Below are 16,237 nucleotides of genomic sequence, written 5' to 3' on the forward strand. Positions count from 1 at the left end.
CGTTCAATCTCCAGGCAGTCAGTTGCAGAGAAACTAGATTTGGATGCTTGAAAGGACCTTGAATTAGAAGATCCTGCCTCGAAGGCAGCTTCCATGATGGGACCGATGACATGTCCACTAGGTCTGCATACCAAGTCCTGCGTGGCCACGCAGGCGCTATCAGAATTACCAAAGCCTTCTCCTATTTGATTCTGGCTACTAGCCGAGGGAGAAGAGGAAACGGTGGAAGACATAAGCTAGACTGAACGACCAAGGCGCTATTAATGCATCCATCAATGCCACCTTGGGATCCCTGGATCTGAATCCGTAAAGGGGAAGTTTGGTGTTCTGACGGGACGCCATCAGATCCAATTCTGGAATGCCCCATAGCTGAGTCAGCTGAGCAAAAACCTCCGGGTGGAGTTCCCACTCCCCCGGATGGAAAGTCTGACGACTTAGAAAATCCGCCTCCCAGTTGTCTACCCCTGGGATGTGAATTGCAGATAGATGGCAGGAGTGATCCTCCGCCCATTTGATGATCTTGTATACTTCCTTCATCGCTAGGGAACTTTTTATTCCTCCCTGATGATTGATGTACGCTACAGTCGTGATGTTGTCCGACTGAAATCTGATGAATTTGGCCTCCGCTAGTTGAGGCCACACCTGGAGCGTATTGAATATCACTCTCACTGGGGTGAGTTCCAGACGGCACCCCAGCCTAACAGACTGGCATCGGTCGTGACAATGATCCACTCCGGTCTGCAGAAACTCATTCCCTGAGACAGTTGATCTTGATACAACCACCAGAGAAGAGAGTCTCTGGTTTTCTGGTCCATTTGTACTTGAGGAGACAAATCTGCGTAATCTCCATTCCACTGTTTGAGCATGCACAGCTGCAGTGGTCTGAGATGAATTCGGGCAAAAGGGACTACGTCCGTTGCCGCAACCATTAAACCAATTACTTCTATGCACTGAGCCACGGAAGGCCGAGGAATGGAATGAAGAACTCGGCAAGTATTCAGCAGTTTTGACTTCCTGACCTCTGTCAGAAAGATTTTCATTTCTACCGAGTCTATTAGTGTTCCCAGGAAAGGAACCCTTGTGAGCGGGGACAGAGAACTCTTTTCTACGTTCACCTTCCACCCGTGAGACCTTAGAAAGGCCAGAACTATGTCCGTATGAGCCTTGGCTCTGTGAAAGGACGACGCCTGTATTAATATGTCGTCTAGGTAAGGTGCTACTACAATGCCCCGCGGTCTTAGAACCGCTAGAAGGGACCCTAGCACCTTTGTGAAAATTCTGGGAGTGGTGGCCAACCCGAAAGGAAGGGCCATGAACTGGAATGTTTGTCCAGAAAGGCGAACCTTAGGGACTGATGGTGATCTTTGTGGATAGGAATATGTAGGTACGCATCCTTTAGATCCATGGTAGTCATATATTGACCTTCCTGGATCATCGGCAAGATTGTCCGAATGGTTTCCATCTTGAAAGACGGAACTCTGAGGAATTTGTTTAGAATTTTTAAATCCAGGATTGGCCTGAAAGTTCCCTCCTTTTTGGGAACTACGAACAGGTTTGAGTAAAAGCCCAGTCCATGTTCTGCAATTGGAACTGGGTGTATCACTCCCATTTTTAGTAGATCTTCTACACAGCGTAAGAACGCCTGTTTCTTTGTTTGTTCTGAAGACAAACGAGAAATGTGGAACCTTCCCCTTGGGGGAGAATCCTTGAATTCTAGAAGGTACCCCTGAGCAACTATTTCTAATGCCCAGGGATCTGGAACATCTTGTGATATCCCTTTAAGGGCTATCCCCTCCCATCTCATGATCCTCCCTTTATTAGGCAAGTTCTATCAAACAGTCCTTGCCTGAAGATTGAAGTTAAACAACCACTACTTGTTGCTCATTCATTTTCCTTTCAGGTCATTTTGTACTTTTGGCTTTACTTCTAATTTCCTGAAGTCTTGGATTATTTCCCCTTCAGACACCTACCATCATCCGGATCTACTTGCCTCCGCGTCCCGGAACTAAGCCGCACACAAGCCACGCTGTTTCCTAAACAGCGGTCACATCTCATCTCTCCTCTCACAAACTGGTTACCGGTATCGTATGCTGCATTATTGCTCACTGCATGTACTTGAAATAAGACTGCCATATCTGTACTTTTATTCTATCTGAATTGCCATTTGCCTAACCGGATCAGTCTGTGCATATTATTCAGAGGTTATTTTGGTTAACTCCGCTATTGTGGATTATCAGACTTGCCACTTATAAGCTTCTATCAAGTTAACTATTTCTGCCTTCCTGTGCAAGATTGTATGACTGATATTTGTACATTTGTGATTGAGTGTGTGTGCGTGAAGATAGAAGGATACTACTTTAACTCAAGATTGGTATTAAGACTCATAACTGAGCGAATTCATTGCTTAACTCTTACAAGAGTTTCTAACTCCAACTTAATCAAGTCGTTTCACTTCAGTTTAAGATTTCATATAAATGACTCACATTGTCTATTCAGGTAATTTTAAGTTGTAATTACTTGCTTAGCACAAAAAAGAGCAACAAACCTTTATTTAAAAGGAATAAACTTTTGAATCTAAACTGAGACATAACAGAATCTTCAGGCCTTAAGTTTAGGGGAAATCTTGTATACAGATTATAAGATGGATCCCCAGGAAGTAAAAAATCAATTAACCAATGTTTTTCAGAAACTTGATTATTTAAACAAAGGGTTAACTGAGGTACAAGCAGAAATGGTAGCATTAAGATTCTTAGTTAAAGAATGCATTCCTACAAAAACTACTGACTGCCCTGAACCACATATACAATACCCTCAACCTTTCTCTGGCAAACGTAATGAGTATAGAGATTTTAAAAATGCATGTCATCTGCTATTCTCTCTACGCCCACGTACTTATCATTCAGAAAGAATTAAGGTGTGCACCACCATTTCATTTCTGCAAGGAAACCAAGATCTTGGGCCAATAGGTTCTTTGAAACTAATAACCCAATATTAGACTCATTACAGGATTTCTTCCTCGCCATGGCAAACTTATATGAGGATGCCAACACCCAGATTACTGCAGAAACTAAACTGCGCTCTTTAAAACAGGGAAAACGTACTGTCGAGGAATATACTACCGAATTTCAAATGTGGTCAAATGACTCTCAATGGAACGAAATTTCTTTAAAAAATCAATTTCGTTTAGGACTTTCGGAAAATTTAAAGGATGAACTCTCTAGGTTAGAGGTTCCTGAAACCCTCTCTGGTTTAATTAAATTAAGTACTACCTTGGACCGCAGGCTTCGTGAAAGAAAAGCAGAAAGAACAGGTTATGACGTTATACCTAAACGTTACTCCATGTATACTCCAACTTCTGAAAGATCGTCAGCTCCTAGTACACCTATGGAAATAGGGGTCATCAAGGGTCCTCTCACCCCAGAGGAGAAAATCAGGAGACGATTGGAGAAATTATGTCTCTACTGTGCTCACAAGGAGCATACAGTTGCTACATGTCCGATACTCCTCAAACAAAAGAAGGGTAAGCAAGCTCATAATTCTCAATTGTGCCATATAAGCTCTGACACACAAATGACTATATTTTTTTCCTTACAGTGGGATCAGAGAAACATACAAGCCACAGCCTTGATTGACTCAGGGGCTTCTGGAAACTATATTTATAGTACCTTTGTTAAAAATAATAAAATTCCATATGTGTGTAAAGCAAAACCTGTTTTTGTCAAATTGATAGATGGATCTCTTACACAACATGGTCCTATCACCCACCACACCATACCCTTACTCATAACAACTAAAGACGGACATACTGAATATATCACATTTGATTTAATTCCTATTTCTTTACACAGTTTCATTTTTGGGTATACATGGTTACAGAAACATAACCCTACCATAGACTGATACCCACTTCCACTTATACCTGAGCTTCTTGAACGGTTACATGGCGCTACCATCTATTCTAAACTCGATTTGAAAGGAGCTTATAATCTCATACGCATCAAACAGGGTGACGAATGGAAGACAGCTTTTAGGACACGTTATGGTTTGTACCAGTATAATGTCATGCCATTTGGGCTAAGTAATGCACCCGCTACCTTTCAACATTTTATTAACGAGGTTTTCCGTGATCTAATAGACGTATGTGTTATAATATATTTAGACGACATTCTGATCTATTCAAAAAACATACAAGAACATGAAAAACACGTCCGTTGGGTACTTACTAGATTGAAGGAACACAAATTATATGCTAAACTTGAGAAATGTTCCTTTCATGTACAAGAGATCAAATTTTTAGGTTATATCATAAAACCTGACAGAATACAAATGGATCCAGAAAAAATAAATGCAATTATAAATTGGCCGGTGCCAACAACTGTAAAAGCCTTACAAAGATTCATTGGTTTTGCAAATTTTTACCGTAAATTTATTGCTAATTTCTCAATGATTGTGAAACCATTAACATGTTTAACTAGTAAAAAACAGAAATATAAATGGACAGAAGAAGCACAGTTATCTTTTAATACACTAAAGAAACAATTCACTTCAGCACCTGTACTTGCATTACCTGACTTCAACTCTCAATTTATCCTTGAAGTAGACGCCTCCAATACTGGAATAGGAGCAATACTTTCACAGAAAAATAAGGAAAAGACAGAGACACATCCTATAGCTTTTTATTCTAGAATGTTGACGTCTGCTGAGAGTAATTACAGCATAGGTGATAAAGAGCTACTTGCAATAAAATGTTCTTTGGAACAATGGAGACACTTACTTGAAGGATCCAGTCTTCCATTCCTGATCTACACAGATCATAAAAACCTTGAGTACTTGAAATGGAGTAAAACTCTCACTTCAAGACAAGCTCGATGGTCTATATTCTTAGACCGATTCAATTTCCTTATAAGTTATAAACCAGGAAGTTTAAATGTTAAGGCTGATGCCTTATCAAGAGTTTATGAAAAACAACTTTCAGATAATCTAGATTCTATTATACCTAAAGAAAAATTCATTGGCGTTCTAACTGCTATAGAAAAAGAAATCTTAGAAGTTCAACAAAGTGACTGCAATAAACCACCATCTTGTAAAGAAGACTTAAAGACAGGTCTATATTACCACAAATCAAAATTATTCATTCCTGAATCCCTCAGGAATTCAATCCTTAAACAAACCCATGATGGTACTCTATTCGGACATCCTGGTATCAAAAAGACAACCGAATTAACTAGAAGACATTTCTGGTGGCCTAAGATGAACCACACAGTCTACGAATACGTAACGCATTGTGACGTATGCGCTAGAAATAAAGTAGAACATAAAAGACGAATAGGATTACTTACACCTCTGCCAATCCCAGATAAACCTTGGAGTACCATATCTATGGATTTTATTGTTGACCTTCCGAGTTCCCAACAAAATACAACAATCCTTGTAGTGATAGATCATTTGACACATTTAGCTCATTTCATACCACTAAAGGGGTTACCATCAGCTTTAACGACAGCAACAGCATTCCTAGATTTTATAGTAAAATTACACGGTTTACCTACCACTATTATCACTGACAGAGGATCACAATTCACCTCATCATTCTGGAAATCCTTATGCAAACTTTTAAAAGTTGATTCAAGATATTCCACAGCATTTCACCCACAGACCAATGGTTTAACTGAGAGGATAAACCAAACCTTGGAACAATACTTAAGATGTTTCATCACTCATTTACAAGATGATTGGAAAGATTATCTTCCAATGGCAGAATTCTCATACAATAATTCAATATCAGCATCTATTAAAATGACACCCTTTTATGCCACTTACGGATATAATCCAAATACCATCGCACTTTCTATGACTGAAGTAAGTTCACCTTGTGCTCAACAATTCACATCCAATCTACAGGACAGATTAGATATTCTAAAATCTCATCTGTCAAACGCAAAGGCATATCAAAAAAGATACTATGATCAACATCATAGACTGAGTCCACATTATCAAATTGGAGACAAAGTTTTATTATCTATTAAAAACCTCAAGTTACAAGTTCCTTGTAAAAAATTGGACAATCAATTTCTTGGACCTTTTGAGATTGATAAGATTGTAAACCCCAATGCTGTTAGATTGGTTCTACCTGAGTCATACAAAATACATCCCACGTTCCATGTATCACTACTCAAGCCATATAACGTTGATTCCATCAACACGGGTCAACTCGCACCACCTGAATTGCCATTTGCCTAACCGGATCAGTCTGTGCATATTATTCAGAGGTTATTTTGGTTAACTCCGCTATTGTGGATTATTAGACTTGCCACTTATAAGCTTCTATCAAGTTAACTATTTCTGCCTTCCTGTGCAAGATTGTATGACTGATATTTGTACATATTTTAGTGTGATTGAGTGTGTGTGCGTGAAGATAGAAGGATACTACTTTAACTCAAGATTGGTATTAAGACTCATAACTGAGCGAATTCATTGCTTAACTCTTACAAGAGTTTCTAACTCCAACTTAATCAAGTCGTTTCACTTCAGTTTAAGATGTCATATAAATGACTCACATTGTCTATTCAGGTAATTTTAAGTTGTAATTACTTGCTTAGCACAAAAAAGAGCAACAAACCTTTATTTAAAAGGAATAAACTTTTGAATCTAAACTGAGACATAACACATCTCTTGCCCAAGCCTGAGCGAAGAGAGAAAGTCTGCCCCCTACTCGATCCGATCCCGGATCAGGGGCTACCCCTTCATGCTATCTTGGTAGCAGGAGCAGGCTTCTTGGCCTGTTTACCCTTATTCCAGCCCTGCAGGGGTTTCCAAGTTGCTTTGGGCTGGGAAGCGTTATCTTGCTTTGCGGCAGCAGAGGTTGTGGCAGGTCCGCTCCTGAAGTTGCGAAAGGAGCAAAAATTAGCATTGTTTTTGGCCTTAAACGGCCTATCTTGTGGCAGGGCATGGCCCTTGCCCCCAGTGATATCTGAAAATAATTTATTTCAGCTCTGGGCCAAATAGGGTTTTCCCCTTGAAGGGAATATTTAACAGTTTCGTTTTGGACGACACATCAGCCGACCACGATTTGAGCCAAAGCGCTCTTCGGGCCATGGTGGCAAAACCTGAGTTTTTCGCCGCTAGCTTAGCTAATTGGAGAGCGGCATCAGTGATAAAAGAATTAGTCAGCTTTAGAGCATGAATTCTATCCATGACCTCATCATATGAAGTCTCCCTCTGGAGCGACTCCTCCAGGGCCTCGAACCAAAAAACCGCTGCAGTAGTTACCGGAATAATTCAGGCAATTGGTTGAAGAAGAAAACCTTGCTGAACAAAAATTTTCTTCAGCAAACCTTCCAATTTTTTATCCATAGGATCTTTGAAAGCACAACTGTCCTCTATTGGTATAGTTGTACGCTTAGCAAGTGTTAAAACAGCCCTCTACCTTGGGGACCGTCTGCCACGCGTCCCGCCTGGGGTCATTTATGGGGAACATTTTCTTAAAGATAGGTGGGGGAACAAAGGGTACACCTGGTCTCTCTCACTCCTTAGTCACAATATCCGCCACCCTCTTTGGGATCAGAAATGCCTCAGTGTATACAGGGACCTCTAAAAACCTGTCCATTTTACACAATTTTTCAGGGACCTTGCCATGGGGTCACAATCATCCAGCGTAGCTAAACCCTCCTTGAGCAGGACGCGGAGGTGTTCCAGCTTAAATTTAAACGCTAAGGAATCTGACTCTGCCTGCTGAGAAACTTTTCCTGTGTCAGAAATTTTTCCCTCAGACAGACCGTCCCTCACTGCTACTTCTGAGTTTTGTGAGGGTACTACAGATAAATTATCCAAAGCTTCAGATTGCTCATCCTCTGTATTTAAAACTGAGCTATCGCGCTTTTTTGGAAAAACAGGCAGTTTGGATAAAAATACTGCAAGGGAATTATCCATTACTGCTGCTAATTGTTGTAAAGTAATAGGGGCCAATGCGCTAGAGGTACTAGGCAATGCTTGCGCGGGCGTAACTGGTGTCGACACATGGGGAGAGGAAGGAGGACTATCCTCATTACCTTCCGTCAAAAAATCATCTTGGGCTACATTTTTAAGTGTCAATGCATGGTCATTAAAATGTTTAGATACCTTAGCACACTTTAAACACAAATGTTTTTTTTTTTAAAAAACGTTACTGTGCCTTTAAATAATAAACAGCACACACTTTTTTACCAAATCTCAAAAAAACATCCGATCTTTATGAAATTTACACCATATGATCCTAATGCTTTGAAAAGATTACACACCAAGTTTCAAGCCAATTAACCCCTTATTGCCCAAACCGGAGCAAATTGAAGCTGGCAACCAGTTTAACACACTACCTTCCTTGGGGATTAGTTGTGGAACAAAAATAAGCCTCCCTGTAGTCCTCCTGCAATCTCTGGACTCTACATGTGAAGCTGCATGAAGCTATCTTGTAAAAGAACTGCGCAACTGAGGCGCGAAAATTAGGCCCTCTCCCTCTTCACTCCGGAGTTATGAGGCCTTCCTAAGCCAAATTAGGAGTCTAAAATTATGCCAGGCGTATAAAACCCCTAAAAAGTGTTCCAAACATGATAAACACTTGTGCAAACATCAGATTATATTAAAAAATAATCGATTTTACCCATAACAGTGTTCACCAGTGATTTAAGCCCTTTTAACTAAGCCATCCTTCTATACTGAGTCTCAGAAAATGGCTTCCCTTCCCTTCCCACATGGGGATTTCTATCAGTCTTCTAGCATTACCAGGTCTTGTTAGAAAAAAATGACTGAGCATACCTTAAGCAGTTAAGCCTGCAAACTGTTCCCCCCAACTGAAGTTCTCCGGTACTCAACAGTCCTGTGTGGGAACAGCAATGGATTTTAGTTACTGGTGCTAAAATCTTTTTCCTCTCAGCAGAAATCTTCATCACTTTCTGCCGCAGAGTAAATAGTACAAACCGGCACTATTTTAAAATAACAAACTCTTGATTTAAGAAATAAAACTACAAATCTAACACCACATACTCTTTACCACCCCCGTGGAGATGCTACTTGTTAGAGCGGCAAAGAGAATGACTGGGGGGGCGGAGCCTGAGGGGAGCTATATGGACAGCTTTGCTGTGTGCTCTCTTTGCCACTTCCTGTAGGGATTGAGAATATCCCACAAGTAAGGATGAATCCGTGGACTGAATACACCAAGTAAGAGAAATAAAAGTTATATTTTACTACTTACCCCTGGAGAGCTCAGGACTCTTTTTTGTTTAATACATATAATATACACTAACATTTTCTTATCTTAGTTCCTCTCCTCCTTTAGTTATCTCCTTGAACCCCCTTAGCATGTAAGCCTACAAGCCTAGCTGCTTTGTAGGTCACCTTCATAAGAGATAATTTACAATGTGCATCTCTTGGTAGAGTCCTCTAGCCATTTATCTCCCATTATTGTTACCGTACATGTTTATAGCGCTGCGGAATCTGTTGGTGCTCTACAAATAACTGGTAATAATCTGCAATGTAAACGTGCCCTAAATCCTTGCGGTGGTCAAATAATCCTCAGGGTACATCTCTTGTTTCTCTGACTTCACCTCTAAACTCTTTAGAAAAAAAACCCCTTGAAGACCAAACGGCATGCAAAAGGAAGTCTATCATGTACAACTGAAAACGAGGGCTACTCACTTAATGACTTAAGTCACTATATTAGTATTTAATTAGTTGTTATAATATCAGTATCTTTTTTTCAGATCTGCATTATTTGTGGAACAGAGGGCTATTATATCAGATCTTCATTGTTTGAGGAACGGGATGGGGGTCTATTCTATTAGATTGACATTATTTTGCTGATTAAAATAATGAGCTAGTATTTGATTTTTTTTTAATTTTAGAATTAGAGAATCAGAAACGTTTTCTGCAAAACAGCGCCACCTACAATGCAACATTAGTGTCACACAGTAAAATTAGAAGATTCTCACCACCATCAGTGGACATAACATTTTCAATCTTTATTGTCATCACATGATCGTCGGGTTCCATCTTTTCATTCTCCATTTTAAAACTCTCTGGTACTACTGGAAATTCTGCCATAAAGGAGTGAAAACAGATTAAGTATAGGTGTATTGGCTCAGTTTTTCGTATTCATCTATATTAGTGATACCTTAAAGGGATACTAACCCCGCATTTTTTCTTTCATGATTCAGATAGAGCATTCAATTTTAAGCAACTTTCTAATTTACTCCTATTATCAATTTTTCTTTGTTCTCATGTTATCTTGATTTGAAAAAGCAGTAATAAAAGGTTAGGAGCCAGCCCATTTTTAGTTCAGCACCTTGGTAGAGCTTGCTGATTGGTTTGCTGCATTTAGTCACAAATCAGCAAGTTCTACCCAGGTGCTGAACAAAAAATGGTCCGACTCTAAAGCTTACAGTACTGCTTTTTCAAATCAAGATAGCATGAGAACAAAGAAAAATTGACAATAGGAGTAAATTAGAAAGGTGCTTAAAATCTCATGCTCTATCTGAATCATGAAAGAAAAAAAATTAGGTTTAGTATCCCTTTAATACAATTTCTACAGTTATTGTTGAATTGGTGGGCAATGTTTCCTCCTCAGATTCTGACCACTGGTCTACAGATATATTTTGTTTCTGATATAGATTTACAACCCATAACAACACATTGCTTCTTTAGTATTCTAATATTATTATTCTTAATCAACACAATGCGTTAAACCAATCCCCGAATACGCAGTACACTCTACCACAGGTAACTCACAGAGAAGGTGTGCAGGAACGGCTGTAATTATAAGAGAAATAATGGTACAGGGAAAATGCAGTTACTGGAGAGTCAAGGTCTACTGTGAGGTAAGAAGAGAGCTGTGAATTCTGCTTCTTTACTGACATAAGGCTAGATTACAAGTGGCGCGCTAACTATTGCTCATATTACAAGTTGGGAGTAAATGCAAACTTGAGAATGCATTCACATTTTACACTCTTTTACTGTAAATATTTTACATTCCAATGTTTTTCACATGGGGGAAATTTAAGTATTTTTAAAAAGATATTCCTTTATATATCTATACCTGTATTATATATATACACACACAAGTCCAAAGAGGATAAGCACAGACCTTCAATGATAGCAGCTGCCAGGGTGCACGTTCAAAATAGTTAGATATCAAAGTAAAACAACGGCACTCACTGCACTTTCATAAAAATTCATATTTTATTTCAATCAAGTTAAAATGCCATAACGTTTCGAGGTTATTACAACCCTTTTGTCAAATGCCAAATCATGGTCACCCAATGTGAACCTAAAAACAAGTACTTACACTGACTCTAAACTGTAATTATATAGCCCACGAGCAAACACGAACTCCGCACATGCCGTCCCGTATAAATTACATCATCACTCGCCATCATCATCCAGGAACATGTGGGGAGAACGGTCGTCATGGCTACAAAACAACAAAGCAATATACATATGCGCAAGCAACCAGGCAATTGTATCCATTCTATCGTTACCACCTACTAACACCAGCGTCACATGACACAACGTAACATGTGGTGGAACTTAGTAACGGATAGGTTGTCATAAAACCGTACACAATATCCATGCAGCAAGATGATATTTCAATTACAATGGAGCTGCAGAAGTTACATAATAAATGCAAAGCCAAACACAACACATTAGCATAATCAAATCTGTCACATATACATACGATCAATCACAAACCATATTAAAGATATTTATCATTTCATACCATCAATATAATGATGGATATAACAGCGGTTAACCACTGTTCGGACTCATGTTGTTATATCCTGCATAGATGTATGTGTAAAGAAAGACAGCACCAACAAATACAGCAAAAACAATTCAATGTAGCATAGTATCAAATTATCTTAAAGCATAAGCATATGTACAGAAGAAATAATGAGTCCCCACACTAAGCTTTAAACAATACAATAAAAAAGTGGTTAAAAAAGCATATAAGTGGAGAGACAAAAAAACTGATGGCATGGCCAGGTCTGTAATCCTCACGTTTCAGGGCTCCTCCCCTTCCCATGGCCAGGTCTGTAATCCTCACGTTTCAGGGCTCCTCCCCTTCCCATGGCCAGGTCTGTAATCCTCACAACATGTTTCAGGGCTCCTCCCCTTCCCATGGCCAGGTCTGTAATCCTCACAACATGTTTCAGGGCTCCTCCCCTTCCCATGGCCAGGTCTGTAATCCTCACGTTTCAGGGCTCCTCCCCTTCCCATGGCCAGGTCTGTAATCCTCACGTTTCAGGGCTCCTCCCCTTCCCATGGCCAGGTCTGTAATCCTCACATGTTTCAGGGCTCCTCCCCTTCCCATGGCCAGGTCTATAATCCTCACAACATGTTTCAGGGCTCCTCCCCTTCCCATGGCCAGGTCTATAATCCTCACAACATGTTTCAGGGCTCCTCCCCTTCCCATGGCCAGGTCTGTAATCCTCACAACATGTTTCAGGGCTCCTCCCCTTCCCATGGCCAGGTCTGTAATCCTCACAACATGTTTCAGGGCTCCTCCCCTTTCCATGGCCAGGTCTGTAATCCTCACAACATGTTTCAGGGCTCCTCCCCTTCCCATGGCCAGGTCTGTAATCCTCACAACATGTTTCAGGGCTCCTCCCTTTCCCATGGCCAGGTCTGTAATCCTCACAACATGTTTTAGGGGTCCTCCCCTTCCCATGGCCAGGTCTGTAATCCTCACAACATGTTTCAGGGCTCCTCCCCTTCCCATGGCCAGGTCTGTAATCCTCACAACATGTTTAAGGGCTCCTCCCCTTCCTCAGATACAACTGGATTGCAATTTACTTCCATTATGAATGTTTCTTTGTTCTCTTTGTATCTTTTGTTGAAAATCAGGAATGTTTGCTTAGGAGTTGGCCCACTTCTAGAGCACTATAAGGCAGCCATTTTGCAAGAGCACTAGATGGAAGCACTATTACCTGTCATGTAGTGCTCCTGATGCCTATCTAGGTATCTAGTCAACAAACGATTCATGGGAACAAAGCAACTTTGAATAGAAGTAAATTGAAAACATTTTTAAAACTGTATGCTCTGTCTGAATCACAAAATAAAATCTTTTAGGTATAAGAAGACACCGAAGGAATAATTGGATAGGTAGTATTTAATCCATGGTAGGGCAGTGTCATAAAGGCTCTAGGACTGGAGAGTGTTTAGTGGGATGGGGTCGTTGAAATTTTCCAAGCTGCAAAGAGGTTAAGGTCATGAATAGCCAATTAGCTGGTCTGATCATGTATATCAGTTAGCCAGTCTGGTCATGTCATGTATAGTCAGTTAGGCAGTCTGATCATGTATAGTCAGTCTGATCATGTATAGTCAGTCAGCCAGTCTGATCATGTATAGTCAGTTAGCCAGTCTGATCATGTATAGCCAGTTAGCCAGTCTAGTCATGTATAGCCAGTTAGCTAGTCTGGTCATGTATAGTCAGTTAGCCAGTCTTATCATGTATAGTCAGTTAGCCAGTCTTATCATGTATAGCCAGTTAGCCAGTCTAGTCATGTAAAGCCAGTTAGCTAGTCTAGTCATGTATAGTCAGTTAGCCAGTCTGATCATGTATAGCCAGTTAGCCAGTCTAGTCATGTATAGCCAGTTAGCCAGTCTAGTCATGTATAGACAGTTAGCTAGTCTGGTCATGTATAGTCAGTTAGCCAGTCTTATGTATAGTCAGTTAGCCAGTCTTATCATGTATAGCCAGTTAGCCAGTCTAGTCATGTATAGCCAGTTAGCCAGTCTAGTCATGTATAGCCAGTTAGCTAGTCTAGTCATGTATAGTCAGTTAGCCAGTCTGATCATGTATAGCCAGTTAGCCAGTCTAGTCATGTATAGCCAGTTTGCTAGTCTGGTCATGTATAGTCAGTTAGCCTTTCTGGTCATGTATAGTCAGTTAGCCAGTCTAGTCATGTATAGCCAGTTAGCTAGCCTGGCCATGTATAGCCAGTTAGCGCCTGGTCACATATAGCCAATTAGCTAGTCTGGTCATGTATAGCAAGTTAGCTAGTATAGTCATGTATAACCTATTAGCTAGTCTGGTCATGTATAGCAAGTTAACTAGTATAGTCATGTATAGCAAGTTAGCTAGTCTGGTCTGGTAACTTATAGCAAATTAGCTAGTCTGGTCATGTATAGCCAATTAGCTAGTCTGGTCATGTATAGTCAGTTAGCCAGTCTGGTCATGTATAGTCAGTTAGCTAGTCTAGTCATGTATAGCCAGTTAGCTAGTCTGGTCATGTAGAGTCAATTAGCTAGTCTGGTCATGTAGAGTCAATTAGCTAGTCTGGTCATGTAGAGTCAATTAGCTAGTCTGGTCATGTATAGCCAGTCAGCTAGTCTGGTCATGTATAGCCAGTTAGCCTCTGGTCATGTATAGCCAGTTACCTTGTCTGGTCAGGTCATGTATAGCCAATTAGCTAGTCTGGTCAGACCATGTATAACCAGACAGCTAGTCTGGTCATGTATAGCCAGTTAGCTACTCTGGTCAGGTCATGTATAACTAGTCAGCTAGTCTGGTAATGTATAGCCAGTTAGCCTCTGGTCATGTATAGCCAGCTACCTAGTCTGGTCAGGTCATGTATAGCCAATTAGCTACTCTGGTCAGGCCATGTATAACCAGTCAGCTAGTCTGGTCATGTATAGCCAGTTAGCTACTCTGGTCAGGTCATGTATAACTAGTCAGCTAGTCTGGTCATGTATAGCCAGTTAGCCTCTGGTCATGTATAGCCAGCTACCTAGTCTGGTCAGGTCATGTATAGCCAATTAGCTACTCTGGTCAGGCCATGTATAACCAGTCAGCTAGTCTGGTCATGTATAGCCAGTTAGCTACTCTGGTCAGGTCATGTATAATTAGTCAGCTAGTCTGGTCATGTATAGCCAGTTAGCCTCTGGTCATGTATAGCCAGTTACCTAGTCTGGTCAGGTCATGTATAGCCAATTAGCTGGTCTGTTCATGTATAGCCAATTAGCTAGTCTGGTCATGTATAGCAAGTTAGCTAGTCTGGTCAGGTCATATATATCCAGTCAGCTAGTCTGGTCAGGTCATGTATAGCCAGTTAGCCTCTGGTCATGTATAGCCAATTAGCTAGTCTGGATATGTATAGCAAGTTAGCTAGTCTGGCCATGTATAGCCAGTTAGCTAGTCTGGTCAGGCCATGTATATCCAGTCAGCTAATCTGGTCATGTATAGCCAGTTAGCGTCTGGTCATGTATAGCCAATTAGCTAGTCTGGTCATGTATAGCAAGTTAGCTAGTCTGGTCTGGTCATGTATAGCCAATTAACTGTTGAACTAGAGATAGTGTATTTGCGCTGCTTTTATAAGCAAGCTGCTTCCTCTGGTGTTGTCTCTCAACAGCTCCAAAAAGGGGTTATAATTAGGCTGACCATATTGCCGCTTTAAGAAGGAACACATATGAAAAATACATATGTGAGGGTTCTTATACAAAACCATTTCTTTAAACAGCCCTGAAAACAGCCCTGACATATGTATTTTTCATATGTGTCTCTTTTTAAAGCGGCAATATGGTCAGCCTAATTATAATGCAAAGATAAGGAAAAGCAGTGATCCTCAAAGACGGAGCCTAAGCCTATATAATGGAATAGTGTCTCTATAAATATCTTATGTGGGTGATTAGTTTCTGCATACAGCAGTCTGGTTATGTAACTGAAACAGTGGGTACACACGCACAGGGCCCTAATGTCTCTAATGAAGACAAATTAAATCTGGCTCAGGTTTTTTGCCTTCCTCAACAGAAAACAGGGATAGGATCAGGGGCACAAGGGGGTCAGGAACGATACCATCTGAGAGGCAACAGAGGGAACAGGGGGAAACAAAAATACAAATAATTGAAAATGTTGTTAATTTATCAAAATATATACTCATACCTGCCTAATTATCTGTACTCAGCTATGGTTTAAATTTTTCCCCTACGAGTAATTTTGATATATTTAAAACACTTTTGGATGTCAATAAATTGATTAGGAATATTACTTTGAAGAAACACTATCAAGGGGAACCAGACTCGCTGGTGACTAACACTGAACTTCCTAAAGTAGAAGTATCCTCCACACTTAAAACCACTAAATCAACATTTAGTGAGGTATGTGATACTCTCACACTTGAACATCTATTTAGGGAAGGTACACAAAACACTGAATCAAATACTATTAATTCATTTGGAGGTTTCAGAAACCCCTCAGACTTTTATCCCA

At 40.3% G+C, this 16,237-nt stretch overlaps 1 protein-coding gene across 4 annotated transcripts in view; it reads right to left on the reverse strand.

The window, feature by feature from the left end:
* The window catches only part of LOC128659723 (oocyte zinc finger protein XlCOF6-like), a 139,789-nt gene that overhangs the window by 27,234 nt on the left and 96,318 nt on the right, over nt 1–16,237 (reverse strand). For 3 of the 4 annotated variants that reach the window (XM_053713301.1, XM_053713300.1, XM_053713299.1), the window contains one exon: nt 9,963–10,067. The exons of the other annotated variant lie outside the window; for it this stretch is intronic. In XM_053713301.1, coding sequence (XP_053569276.1) covers nt 9,963–10,067 — 105 coding nt within the window. The remainder of the gene's footprint in view (nt 1–9,962; nt 10,068–16,237) is intronic. 4 annotated transcript variants of the gene reach the window in all.

Source organism: Bombina bombina, chromosome 5 (genome assembly GCF_027579735.1).
Source record: "Bombina bombina isolate aBomBom1 chromosome 5, aBomBom1.pri, whole genome shotgun sequence".
Classification (NCBI taxonomy): Eukaryota; Metazoa; Chordata; class Amphibia; order Anura; family Bombinatoridae; genus Bombina; species Bombina bombina.